General features: G+C 38.3%; 2 protein-coding genes across 6 annotated transcripts in view; both read left to right on the forward strand.

Moving 5' to 3' along the window:
* The window catches only part of CHD6 (chromodomain helicase DNA binding protein 6), a 130,465-nt gene that overhangs the window by 55,485 nt on the left and 61,344 nt on the right, over positions 1-13,636 (forward strand). For 4 of the 5 annotated variants that reach the window (XM_087720295.1, XM_087720294.1, XM_087720298.1 and 1 more), the window contains exon 5: positions 5,363-5,880. In XM_087720295.1, the coding sequence (XP_087576421.1) occupies positions 5,363-5,880 (518 nt within the window). Of the gene's footprint in view, positions 1-861; positions 964-5,362; positions 5,881-13,636 lie in introns of all 5 variants that reach the window. The other variant, XM_014062967.2, reaches the window with a different exon arrangement.
* LOC148044695 (uncharacterized) lies at positions 11,130-13,447 on the forward strand. The gene is made up of 2 exons (XM_087720299.1): positions 11,130-12,942; positions 12,992-13,447. The coding sequence occupies exon 1, from the start codon at positions 11,683-11,685 to the stop codon at positions 12,652-12,654; it is 972 nt and encodes a 323-aa protein (XP_087576425.1). The 5' UTR covers positions 11,130-11,682; the 3' UTR covers positions 12,655-12,942; positions 12,992-13,447.

Raw genomic sequence — 13,636 nt, forward strand, 5'->3', positions numbered from 1 at the left:
CAATTGGGTGTTTTTTTGTTTGTTTATACAAACAAATTTACAAAAAAATTCACATGCTGCTTACGTAGAAAAGCATTTATACAATATAAGAGCCATGATGGCGCAGTGGTTAGAATGCAGTACTGCAGGCTACTTTTGCTGACTGCTGGCTGACTGAAATTTGATAGATCTAATCTCACCAGGCTCAAGGTTGACTCAGCCTTTCATCCTTCTGAAGTCGGTAAAATGAGGACCCAGATTATTAAGGGCAATATGCTGACTCTGTAAATTGCTTAGAGAGGGCTGTAAAAGCACTGTGAAGCGGTATATAAGTCCAAGTGTTATTGCTATTGCTACTTAGGGATTATCTATGCAGATTTGCAAGGTAGTTTAAAAAAATTAAAATTAGAATAAAACTAAGTGATATTGCTATTGCTATATCTAGAACAGAAAATGAACAAGCATAGAAGCAGTAAAACAGAGAAAGAACTGCAGTAGTATATAAAACAAAACTTTTAATTACACATTTTATTAACTTGTAATCATTTTTATATTCATAAGATCTTAAGGAAAATATTTAAAGGACCATAATTTTTAGATATGGCATAACCTTATTATTAAACTTTTATGATGCTCAACTCTGTCATGACTAAACAGCAAGCAGTATGAGACTGAGCTGTACAAAAGCAATTTATGCATGCAATCATGGATTGATTGATTATATGCCTTCAAGTCATTTTCGACTCTTAATGTCCACATAGATTTTTCTCTATGATGAACAATTATGTATACTGCTATAGAAATAGATTTAACTAAATAAAATTTATTTCTCAATAGCATTGTGCTGTTTTAAATTAATTCAGCCATTAATTTGTCTTTTAGATTACTGATGACCATATACAATCATGTAAAATTAACCAAAAATAGCTTTTCCTAAATCAAGGAGAATTAATAATGCAACAGGAACTCAATAATTGTGACTTGGTAAGAATTATACAAATACATATTCATAAGGTAACCTATAAGCACAGAAGTAACTTTTATTATGAACATGTGCAGGAATATTCTTACTCTGACTTTTAATAGAAATAAAGTGAGCAGTCTTATAATATGTTAGATTATTTGTTTATTGGATCCACTAATGCAGTAACTGAGTGGAAATAGCTTTCAAAGTTACAAATAAGAATTCAGATAATATTTCTTGTAGGTATACAGGAATATAAACAATGTTCTGCTGCATTGGACTCCTAGTCCATTAAATTCAGCATTATGTTCTGACAGACGCCAACCAATAGTACAAGGAAGCCCACTAGTCTCCAGTAAGTAGCCTTCAGTCACACTGCCATCAAGGCCTATAGCGGTCATTTTCATAAGAGCACACGAGCTCTACAACGATGTCAAGATAGTTCCTCATTGAGGATTATTATTTTTGTGGTTTGTGGCAAAATGAGCAAAATGTTTAGACTAGATTTGAAATTTTTATTCATCTATCGAGTCCTTCCCAAGACCAAGGATAGGCCAATGTTGATATCTGATATTGTTATAGGTATCATTGCAAGATGTAAGCTGTTCCTAGAAAGGTGCCTTTTGCAATACACTGATGGTGAATTTTCAATGCCAATGGTGTTCATTGGCTCCAGTTTTTTTGAGATTGCACCCAGGGACCTATTACTATTGGTTCTACCTTTGCTTTCTTTTGCCACAGTCATTCTATTTCTATTTGCAGGTCTTTGTATTTTCTTTTCTTTTCTTTGCCTTTCTTATCAACAATCATTAAGTCTGGGGTGTTATGTTGCAGGTGTGTCGTCAGTTTGAATAAGTCCCAGAGCAATTTTAATATCTACATTTTCTATAACTTTCTGTAGTTTATGGTCCTACCAGTTCTTGCTTGCAGGCAAATGACATTTCTTGCAGATCTTCCAGTTTTGCTACTTTGTCATGCAGCTAACCGGGTGGTCCACTGTTTCTTCAGCTTCCTCGCAGAGGCAGTACTTGCTGTGTTTGCTATCTTCTTAATTCTGGCTTCGTATGCATTTGTTCTTAAGGCTTGGTTTTGTGCAGCCAGAATTAGCCTCTCTGCCTTTTTTCCCAACATTTCTGCTGTTAGCCATTGCCAGGTCTTGTTATTATTTATTTTGCCTGCTATTTTTTTGAATGTACTGGTCATGTAATGCTTTGTCCTTCTATGTCTCTTTTCTCCATTTGGTTTTTCTTGTAGATCAGTTTGGCCTTTCTAGTACTCAATAAGCTGTCCTGGTATACTAGCTTCAGGGCATCTTTTTCACTATTCTTCAGATATTCTTCCAATGCCCTTTTTTCATAAAAAAAGCAAAGTGTAATATGTATGTATATATGTGTGTATATTATCACAATTATATATACACACACATATATATTGCGTGCACGCACATACACACAGTATATGCTTGTCACAAATTACATTCCTTTTAGTGTTGTCATGAAAGGGAACAAAATGTGATCTTCCTGTTTGCTGTGTCATTTAATATTGTTCTTATGAATTTCTTACCTTATTGCTGCCCGCAGAGCATACTCCCAGAGCGTACAAACATAGAGCGTACTCCTAGAGCGGCAACTGCCGGAAGACTCGGCATCCTACCACCATGCTTTTGAAGCCACAGAAAAAGCCATGTGGCGGGTGGCGACAGCAAGCAGTGGAGATGCCCTGGCTCTGCAGGGAGAGTTAGGCAAGGGCATTGTGAGCCTGGGAGTCGCACGAGTGGGAAGCGGAAAAGCTGCTCACACAACCCCTCACTCCAGCCATGCAGAGCCCCATTCACTGACCATGGGGCATTCCGAAGGTGCCGAGCCGCTGGAGCCTGAGGGTGGCGAACAGGTGCTCTCGCGGCTTGGCAATACCCTAGGTCAGTGAATAGCGCTGTGCCCGGCTGGAAAGGCGGGTTGCTGGGTGCCTGCTCATTTGTGTGGTCACCTCATGGCTGCTGTGTTGCTGCTGCGACAGTGCAACACAACCGCTTGACCCTGAGGCTGTGTCCGGCTCTTCGGGAGCCCGCTCACAAGAGAGCAGTCGCCTGGCAACCCTCCTCTCCAGCTGGGCACAACACTGCTGACTGGCCTAGCAGTATACCGAAGGCGCCAAGCAACATGAGCGCCTTTGCCCTCCACCTCATTCCCGTGGCTTGGCACCTTCGGGATACTGCTAGGTTGGCGAGTGGTCCTTTGCCAGGCCAGAGGGGGGGATTGTCCAGGGGGCTTATTTTCAGGGGGCCTTATATTTTTGGGCACCCAAAAAATGTGGCATGGCCTTAGTTTCAGGACATGTCGTATTTTTGGGGAAACATGGTAGCAACCATTCATTTAGCAATCATTCAAAGTTACAATGTTGTAAAAAAACAGCTTTGTGACCAATCATTGCATTTATGACCAGCATAGTATTCTGTAGCATGAGATAACTGTTAATAACAGATAACTAGGTCAGTGAATGGTGCTGTGCCCAGCTGGAAATGGGGGTTGCTGGATGGCTGCTTGTGAGTGTGGTCACCTCATGGCTGCTGTGTTGCTATTGCAACAGCGCAACACAGCCATTCGACCCTGAGGCTGTGCCCGGCTCTTCGGGAGCCCACTCGCAAGAGAGCAACCGCCTGGCAACCAAAAACAATAAGCCCTCCCCTGATAATAAGGCCCAAGCTATATTTTGTGGGTCAAAATAAAATAAGACCCTGTCTTATTTTCAGGGAAACACTGTAAATGGGGAGTGAGTAAGGGAGGATACAGAATATCAAAGTTGGAAGTGACCTTGGAGATCTTCTAGTCCAATTCTCTGATAAAGCAGGAGACTGTATGCAATTCTGGACAAATGGCTGTCCAATCTCTTCTTAAAAACATCCAGCAGTGGAGAACCTACAACTTCTGGAGGCAAGCCATTCTATTGGTTAATTGTCCTCACTGTCAGGAAACTTCTCCTTAGTTCTGGGTTGGATCTCTCCTTGCTAAGTTTCCATCTGTTACTTCTTGTCCTGCTCACAGGTGTTTATCCTAAACCCATCTTTAGGGAACTTCTCTGTAGCCCAGCTTATAAGAATAATCTTGATTTCAATGAGATTTTTGTTCACATTTTTTTAAATTAAATTCTTAAATTGAAAGCCAACATTTTTCAGTGCTTATATATAAACAAAGGAGAAGACTACATTCTCCACAGAATGTGTGTCAAAACTGATGCATTGTTTCCAAATAAAAGCAAAGGTGCTAACGACAAAACTGATAATCACATATGCTGAAACAGACACAGAAATCTGCCAAATACGACATCTTCACAAACAAATTATTGCTTTAAAGTGGCTCTTAATTTAGCTACATTGAGGTAGTAATTTATCTTCTTTTTCTTATGTAACATTGCAACCACTTAGATTGACCACTTTGACCAGATTGTAAAAGGTTTTATAGATTCAGGTCATACAGTTCCTTGACACAGTTTACAAAAGCAACACAGCGATTGGGAAAAGGTATCAATGATCACAAGTATGAATAAATGTTGAAATTCTTCTGAAATGTAGTAGCATTGGTTAAAATGTAGGGTACTGTGTTTTAAGATATTGATAGTGGATGAGCCATGTCTTTTACCATAATACCAAATTTATGTTTTAGATTTTGCTTAATACTTCTTACACATAGTGATACTGAATGGATTTTTGAAGTTCTTGCTAATATTGAAGCAGGATGGAGGATGGAAATAGGTTAACAATAAATATGCACATTTCTATTCTTGCATTTACGACCTTTGCAAGTCTCTAAAGCAAAGGAAAGTTGAAGTAAAATTATAAGCCCAGTTGCAATTTCACTTGGTGACTACTTTGCTTAACTGCCAGTTCCAATTGTGATTGCTAAACAAGGATTTTGTTTATGGGCATAACTTGTAGCCTTTCATTAAATTCTAGATGCTATTCCTCTATCATTGTAAATGGGCAAGAAGTTTCATCATATATAATATCTTCCAGTGTTTAATTAGAATCCTGAATTGGGCAATTCATAAACCTTTTAATATGCAAGTAACCCCGATTCTTTTTCAGAACAATCTGGCATACATGTTTATTATTTCCTGTTGTGAAGCAGTTAAAGCAGTTGAGAAATGGATTTTATTCTCCCAACATCCTTATCTCACACAAATTTTAGAATTAGACGAAGTAGTGAGCTAAGTATCTGACATTGGGACGTATACTCCAGAATTAAGTACTGAAGCGTTCCATTGCCATATTTCAAAATAATATTTGTGAAGCAGATTTTTGAAAAATAATATATTTCCTTTACTTCATTATATGCTCCCATAAAGAATGTCTCTGCATAAACTGCTAAATAATTCTATTTAAAATGATATTTCTTTCTCTCCTTTTTTAATATATATATATAGCTGCCAAATTTTAAAGTATTGACTCATTCCCCAATGTCTGATGACTCCATCACCTTTGAATGCAAGCCACGGTCCCCTTTTGATGGAAGTCCAGATCAGGAAGATTTGAGTGACTTGCTGACAATCTCTGACTTGGCCAGTGTGAGCCTGGCCCATAAGGACCATCAAAATGTGCTGTCTGTGGAGGTACCCAGTGAGATTGTGCAGAATATGATAACCTGCCATAATGGGATGCAGGACGATGGGGTTGGGGGTACTGGGGTAAAAAAGAAACGAAAGAAAAAAGATCTGGGGCAGCAAGAGCTGGGCAATGAGAGAGAAGTAAAACCAAAGAGGAAAAGAGAACCTAAGGAACCAAAAGATCCCCAAAAGCCCAAGGAGCCCAAAAAGCCCAAGGAGCCCAAGCAGGAAGGGGCCAAGAAACCCAGGAAGCCTCGGGAGCCTAAAGCCCCAAAGGAGTCCAAAGAGAAGAAGAACATCTTAGAGACTTCCTCCAAAGCCAAGCCCAAGAAATCCAGGTTGGTTGCTCTGCATGCTTTTATGTGTCAAATTGCTCATTTAGCTGCTTCTCTGGCAGTAGTTTTCTTATAGTGGACTTTGAATGTGATGAGTCTTTACCGTTGCAACTGAGTTTATCCTAGAAGAGCATTAGTGCAACTTGAATTAAGCTTGTAGAGGAAATTATGTTGGGGCATTTTTCTTTTCTTTTGGGAGAGTTTCCAGAATTCCAGTGCCTGGGGAAATTCTTCCAGAGGATAATTGAATAAAGAAACTCTTCCATGATACATACATATATAGATATAAATAAGGAACCTTTTGAAATACAGTAGATATGAGTTATAATGCAATGTTATAAGGTTATGTCATGCATTTTCATATTATATTTCTATACTGCTAGAATATATATTTGCAGTGCATGTTGCAGGATCTGAATATTAGCATATGAGTACTGTTCACAAAATTCATAGATACTACTACAATAATATTAATTGTTGAGAATCTGGAATCATATAACTCCACTTTTGATGTAGCTATTAAAGCCTCTTTTATGTTTTTCTCCCTGTGAGAGTGATTAAATGGAATTTTAATAGAATTATGGTACTTGTTTTCAACTTCATTTCTTCTAAGTTGCTCATTTAGTTAGTCACAATGCAATGGAAATTGTTTGTGATGATGGCTTGTTCATTGTTAGTTGGGAAAAAAATCTGATTGGCTCTGCTTGTGGATGTCCATGGAGGGCAAGACGTACAATCATGTGTGTGGTGATGTTAGCATGCAAATGCCATGATTTAATTGCACGAGATCGCAACACTGAAGTACATAAAAATATACATGCTGGATGATATCATTGAATGTGTGCAATCATTTTAGCATCATCATGGATATCGTGGCTGTGCCTTAAATTGTAAAATTGTCCATGTATAGCATCTTCTACTAGAGAAGAAGTCCTAAGCTGTGTACATATGAAAGTGATTTAATTCTATTTTGGTTGACTTGGCAATAATACCTTGTGTTGAATGCTATATACAAGGGTTTGAACCAGTGGTGGGTTTCAAATTTTTTTTAGAACCTCTTCTGTAGGTGTGGCCTGCTTTGTGGGAGTAACTTGCAGGCCATGTGACCAGGTGGGAGTGGCTTGCCAGCCATGTGACAGAGTGGGAGTGGTTTGGCAGTCATGTGACTGGGTGGGCGTGGCCAACTTGTAAAATGTGGTTAAACTCACTTAACAGTGCTCTTGCTTAGCAACCAAAGGGACTCTGGCATTTGAAGCACACAAGTCTTAAAGCTGTCAAGTTACAAGACCCTCGTACCCCTAACCCTTTAGGAAAAAAAACCCCAGGGGTGTTCAAACTTGACAGCTTTAAGACTTGTGGACTTCAACTCCCAGAATTCCTCCTCTCGCTCTTCATCTTGATGATGTGCAGACGGGCAGGGGGAGGGAGCTGGAACTGGTTCTAAACGGCACGGTAGAATTTGTGGAATCTCTTCTATAGAAGAGGTTAGAACTGGCAGGAACCCACCCCTGGTTTGAACAGAATAAATGAATACAATTGTATTTGTGATCAGTAACTTGATTCACTAAAGCTTGCTTTTTTGTGAGATCCTTTTTGCATAATGACCTGAAAGTCTAAGTGGGACACAAAACTTAGCCTATTTGTCCAACATTATTCTCTTATCAAATTTGGTAAAAATTGAATAAGACCAATTGTCTTCCTACAGTTACTTGGTGACTGAGATCACCAAGAGATAAATCCAGTTTCCCAATGTAGCTGTGACACAGTTTCTTTTAGAATGAGCGTTTCACAAACTTCCAAAATGATATGGATCTTAGTGGTATTAAGCCATGATAGAGAAAAGTTTACGCCTTCATATTAGATTTCTGGATATGTAAACTAGTTGTTTATTTATGAAAGAGTTGCTGATTTTGAGAGAAACTCATATAACTCATAGTTGTCTAAAACCTTTGCTGTTTGGCCTCCCTTTTACTAGCTATAGATATTCACAGAGCTGATAATGTCTTGCATTTATGTTATTTGTATGATTAAAATTAAAATATAATGCTGGATTTGACAAGGATTACTAATTTGTACTGTGTAAAATTTTAAGCCTCTTAAGCATGTATACAGGTATTTCTTGTAACAATATTAGGGTGTATACTTAAATGAAAAAAAATGTTATCTACTTTTCTGCAGTAGCCAGAAGCTGATAATAGTTACTTCTATAGCAGTGGCCTGCACCCTTTTGGGCACCAGGGACCGATTCCATGGAGAAAGGTTTCTCCAAAGGGGATGTGGTTTCATGTGCTGCTTGCCTCCCGCAGATGGGGCTTCGCTTACTTGCATGGCCCAGTTGCTGGTATGCTGCGGCCCGGGGTTGGGGATCCTTGTTCTATGGAAATTCAGCATGTATTATATAAAAGAAAAATCATGCTATTGTGAGAGTAAAATTGAAAGAGGTTTGAAAGTAGTGTAGGTTTAAGTATGTAACTAAACCATAGGAACTATGTAATGTTCCTGAAATCAAAGAGTTGTCATGAGTCTCATCTTGAACGATGTTCAGCCCAACTCAGTTGGAGAAGCCAGCTAGATTAGTTGAGCCAGGGAATATTAGGCTGTCCTTAGCAGGCTCTACATATACTGTGCTGAGCCAATTGATACTGGCATCAATAGCAATAGCAGTAGACTTATATACCGCTTCATAGGCCTTTCAGGCCTCTCTAAGCGGTTTACAGAGAGTCAGCATATTGCCCCCAACAATCTGGGTCCTCATTTTACCCACCTCGGAAGGATGGAAGGCTGAGTCAATCTGGAGAAATTTAACTGAGCACCAATTTAGGCCAAAGAACAGTATTTTCAAATTTTGGGTAAGGGGCAGAACTAAGAAAAAGTAAATGGTTCTGGAAGAGGCAAAATATTGGGACGTGTTTGTATCTTTATTACAGCATTTTCTTCACAGAGCTCTCCAGATTGCTTGCCTCTGACCTTCTGGCCTTTTTTTTTTACTAAGAATCAGCACATTATAAATATCATCTGAAGTCTATGGAAACAAAGTGAATTTGGTTAATTTTGAAGAGGTTCTGTGGAAGAAATATGCTCAGCCATATATATTTTTAATGGTTAATCTTCTAACCATATGAAAAGATACTAAGAATGTTTAAAAAAATCTTATTGTACTACCTAATTAAATGCTTGTCAATGAGCCTAAGATTTCTGCAAACCATGCTCCTGGTGGGCAATTTGGTGACAAACTGATCATTGTTGCTGTTTCAGTTTTGGGGAACCTGGATTCATGACCATTGATTCCTTCACAAAACATGTTCAAAAGTACATAGTTGAGGAATGTTGCTTCCAAAATGTCACAGTAAAGTATATGCAAATAGAGCCATTGCTGCAAACTCTATAAGCATCTGGTAATTGTGGCATAATCTCCTCTAAATCATTTCTAATCATAGTAAGCTTCAACATCTATCAATGGAATGGTTGCTAATTGTAACTACAGAACCAATGTCTGGGGACTTATTACAAAATTGAAAGCACCAGCAGCACTGCACTTCCACAGCTTCTAATGCAATTAGAAGCATGTCATCTGCTCACACCTGCCCTAGAAAGTTACATTATGAGAGTTATTCTTTACATATTTGTAGCAAATAGCAATATTCTATAAAATTGCAACATAAAGATGTGATGTGAAAGTAATATCAAAACAGATAAATTGCCTTTTATGAAACAAGATGCATAACTATACCTCAGGTTAAAATGCAGGATACAAACATTCAATTTTCTGCAGTACTTGTGAGTATTTTATTGTTGATGTCTTTATCAATCAATACTAACTCATCTGTTTCTTGTTTGATATAAATGCTGGTATCAAATGCCTGAAACCAAACAAATGAGAATATGCCTACTATATAAGTGTGCTTTGCAGATCTTGATGCACTAGCACAATCATCATTGTTAAACAAAGGATATTAGACTCTTATTTTCTTCTATTTAATATGAAATGAACTATGTTTTGGGTGATGTTGAAGATGACACATTTTCAAAACTAGACATTCATCTGAGAAGCACTGTAGAAAACTGAACTGACATGATAATGTACTCAGGCTGTATGTACAGAAGATTCCTTAAAGATATTTCTTTAATACAAGTTTTATGAATGAAATACTGTCAGTGAACTGTCATACATAAGTTTATGTACTTGCATTTGATCTCTGATCAGGAGGAGATGAAAGTTTCACCAGTTGAAGATAACATTAAGTTTGCAAGAGAAATTGATTAGACTAACATAAAGACTGAGTATCAAGAAGGGAATATTGTCACATACAAGACAGTTAGTGGAAAACTGATTGTTCAAGCCATAGAGGATGAAAGGATGAAATGTCTAATGGTTGAGGCACTTGGAATGAATGCACATTGAACACGGTGAATGTTCTCTGGAATGGTACATAGGCTTGGAAGGTGAGATAAAATATTGAACTGAAAGTGCTTTTTCAAAAGGCAAATGGACTTTGTTTTTTTTTTTTTGCTTGAAGAACTGAAGAAGATTCTTGGATGAAAAACGAAATGTCTTCAAGCAAAAAAGAAAAAAGAAAAAGTCTAGTTGCTTTTCGAAAAAGCACCTTTGGGACAACCATAGCTGAGAATCTCTATAAACATAAAATATTGAATTTATTTTACAATTAGGAAGGATTCCTTGCATTTCTGTTTTCTGAAGATTTGAATTACACATTATGCTTCCAGTCTGTAAGTTTATTGCAAGTATGCAGAGCTTATTTGTAAAGGTGTAAGTATATACTCCAGAGAATCAGTATGGATTCAGGCTTTTCACAGCAGTTAATATGCAGCTGCTGTTGTATATGAAGCCGCTACAAGGCTTTCCTTTTTAACTTGGTAAATCTACATCCATGTAAATTTATAACTAAACAGTCAGTTTTCAAACCACTGATGAGTTTTTAGATTCTACAGTGCTGGGCCTGACTTTCTGAAAAAACAACAAGGGGCTCATTCAGTATGGCTACAAAATACCAGACTGTTGGTAGCAGTTTGCCAGTAATCTCTTCCCAGACCATCATCCATTGTATTCAGAATGTGTGAAAACTAATACATTTCCCAGTCCCTGTCCTCCCCGGAACACCAAATATGATAACAAATAGATTATAGAGCAACCGTGATTCTTTTGCAGAAATGCTGCACATCAATGATTTAAAAAAACCAAAACAAATTGCAATTTACAGGTGATATGCACAATATCAATGATAAATATTAGGGCTTCGAGGGGAGGGGCTGCCGCCGTCGGGAGCTAAGTAAAGCTCCTGCCAGGACTCTGGTTCGTATATCTTATAAGATCTATAGATATCTCTCCTTTCTGGCAGAAAGGGGCAGGGAGAAGGTCAGTCGTTAGGATCTCTTTGTAATTCATAGCTTTTTTTTTTTTTGCTGTGAATGGAGAAGAGGTTCAACATTAGCTGAGCCTTTACTCCGGCCAGTTTTCCGCGCTGCTTTTTTTTTGCAGCCTAGGCAGATTGCCTCCCCCCCAGGACAAAACTAAGCTATTTAAAAGCCAATTCGGGCGGGGAACATTCCCGAGGAACTTTCTCTATTACTATTTAAAATACCAGCTTCAATCTCGCAAAAGGCTCCCTCTCTTCTTTTTTTAACTGCGTCACAAGATGGCGATCTCGTAGCTTTTGTGTTTGATCTGACGCAGCTAGCTGACCCTACCCTCCTGAAGGCTTCTCCGTACTAATTGCTAAAAGATTATCTGAGGGGAGCACAGACTTTGATTTTTGGCTCGCTGGATTCTCTTATTTTTATTCTGGAATGGCTCCCAAACTTAGACAGAAGCGCCTCCTTAATAATATATCTCCCAAAAATGCCATGAAGCCGCTACCCTTGTTTCCTACACCCTCCACGGGAGATTTGCTAACACAAGAATTCCTTCTTAAAACGCTTAATGATTTCAGACAGGAGATTAATCAACTGATTTCGGATTTATCTGATGAATTTGATGCTAAAATTGCTCAGGCAAAGCAGGATATAATCGGGGTAATGACAGTCATGACAGATTATATTGCTGAAACGGAGGACAAATTGGAACTTTTGGAAGAAAGTAACCTTAATCTGATATCAAAAATTCAAACGTTAGAACAGGAAATTGAATCTGCACAAAAAGAAATTGTCAAATTAAATTATAACAAGTCTGCCTTTGCTATACGTGTTAGAGGGCTGCGTGAAAACCAACAGGAGAATTTGAAACAGACATTCTTTGAGGCTTTCAGCCGCTTGGTGGGAAGTCCGGGACTTAACTTTGATTGGCAGATTCAAAGAATTTACCGCCAGAATTCCTGGGTAGCAAAACAGCGACAGCTTCCGAGGGACATAATAATATACTTTACTACAAGGGAATCTAGAAATGAGATAACACAGAGGCTCTACGGAAAGAGGTTGAGAATTGACGGGGACGACTTGATTGTTTTTAAGGAAATACCATTTCAAATGTTAAGATCAAGGAGACAGTATGCTTTCTTAACCGAAGAACTCAGAAACTCTCAGATTTCATATAGATGGGAAGTCCCAGCTGGTATTACAGTTACATTTGGCGACCAAAAACACCGCATTAACTCTGTCTGTGAAGCCCGAAAATTTTACTACGAGACCCTGAAGGCGGGACTTCCTGATTCATCCGGATCTGGGGAGAGACAGGGAGAAGGAGAAGACAAACAGCGAGACACGTGGTTACAAGGTGGAGCGTGTTGCTTTTCTCTTCCGGAAGGGCAGAAGACTAAAGAATAAAGACTAGCGATGTTTTTAAAGCTTTATGATTTCCGTCTGGGATAAAATGGAAAAGTGGCATATCGATGATGAGACATGGAGACTGAAAGAAGCGTTGCTGATTGGGGACATATATTGTACAGAAATTTTGTTTGAACTCTAACTTTAATTGCGCATGAACTATTCTTTTAGGTGAAGAGAGCGGAAATTGTGATCTTTTTGAGTTGTGGTTTGGGACAAACGGAGTTGGGAGGTGCGTGGGAGAGGGAAGGGCAGCGAAAGTTTAATTAGATTACATGGGGCTAGAACGTAAGTTGATGTTTGTTTGAGTTGCTATATTAATATAAGGTTAAGAAAGTTTGGTCGGAGAATCTTCAGGAAAGTGGAGTAAATATGGGAGGAGCAACGAATATGGATAAAATATATATGTGGATATGGATAAAGGCAGGGTGGAAGGTAAAAAATTTATATGTGGAGGTGGGTAAGGATAGAAAGGGAGGTGTTGGAAATGAAAAATGAAAGAAGTATTTGAGTTAATGGTGTTATAGAAAGGTTTGGATACTTGGATAAAAAAGGAGATAAATTAAAGGTTTGAATAGATAGACAAAGCAAGGAGATTTTTAGTTGGGGAATTCTAACTGATCAACTTACCTGGCTCTAATATAGTTTGAAACCCTGCAAGTAGTAAAATAATCGAAATTTGGAATGAGTCACATTGATTAAGATTTATAGATAATGGGAAGCTGTGGTAACGTAGTGGGCTTATGACCCTTTTTGTTTCTTTCTCCTTTTTGTGTGTGAGTGTGGGTGTTTTTTTTTTTTTATTATTTCTTATTTTCTACTATTTTTCCTTTTTCTTTTTGGCTACTTTTATCTTACTTTTTTTAAATTTTAAAGTTAGTTGGCCTTATTATACTTAAATGCTTGTTAAAGAATTATGCCGGGCATGGGACCTGCGAAGCCGTAAGGGGGTTAGGGAGGGGGGATTATAGGGGGGAGGGGG

Source organism: Thamnophis sirtalis, unplaced genomic scaffold (assembly GCF_051295495.1).
Source record: "Thamnophis sirtalis isolate CommonGarterSnake01/CBP01778 unplaced genomic scaffold, rThaSir2_p1.2 scaffold_7, whole genome shotgun sequence".
NCBI lineage: Eukaryota > Metazoa > Chordata > Lepidosauria > Squamata > Natricidae > Thamnophis > Thamnophis sirtalis.

Coding starts and splice junctions, on each gene's coding strand:
- LOC148044695 (XM_087720299.1), top strand. CDS start 11,683: ATGGCTCCCAAACTTAGACAGAAGCGCCTCCTTAATAATATATCTCCC.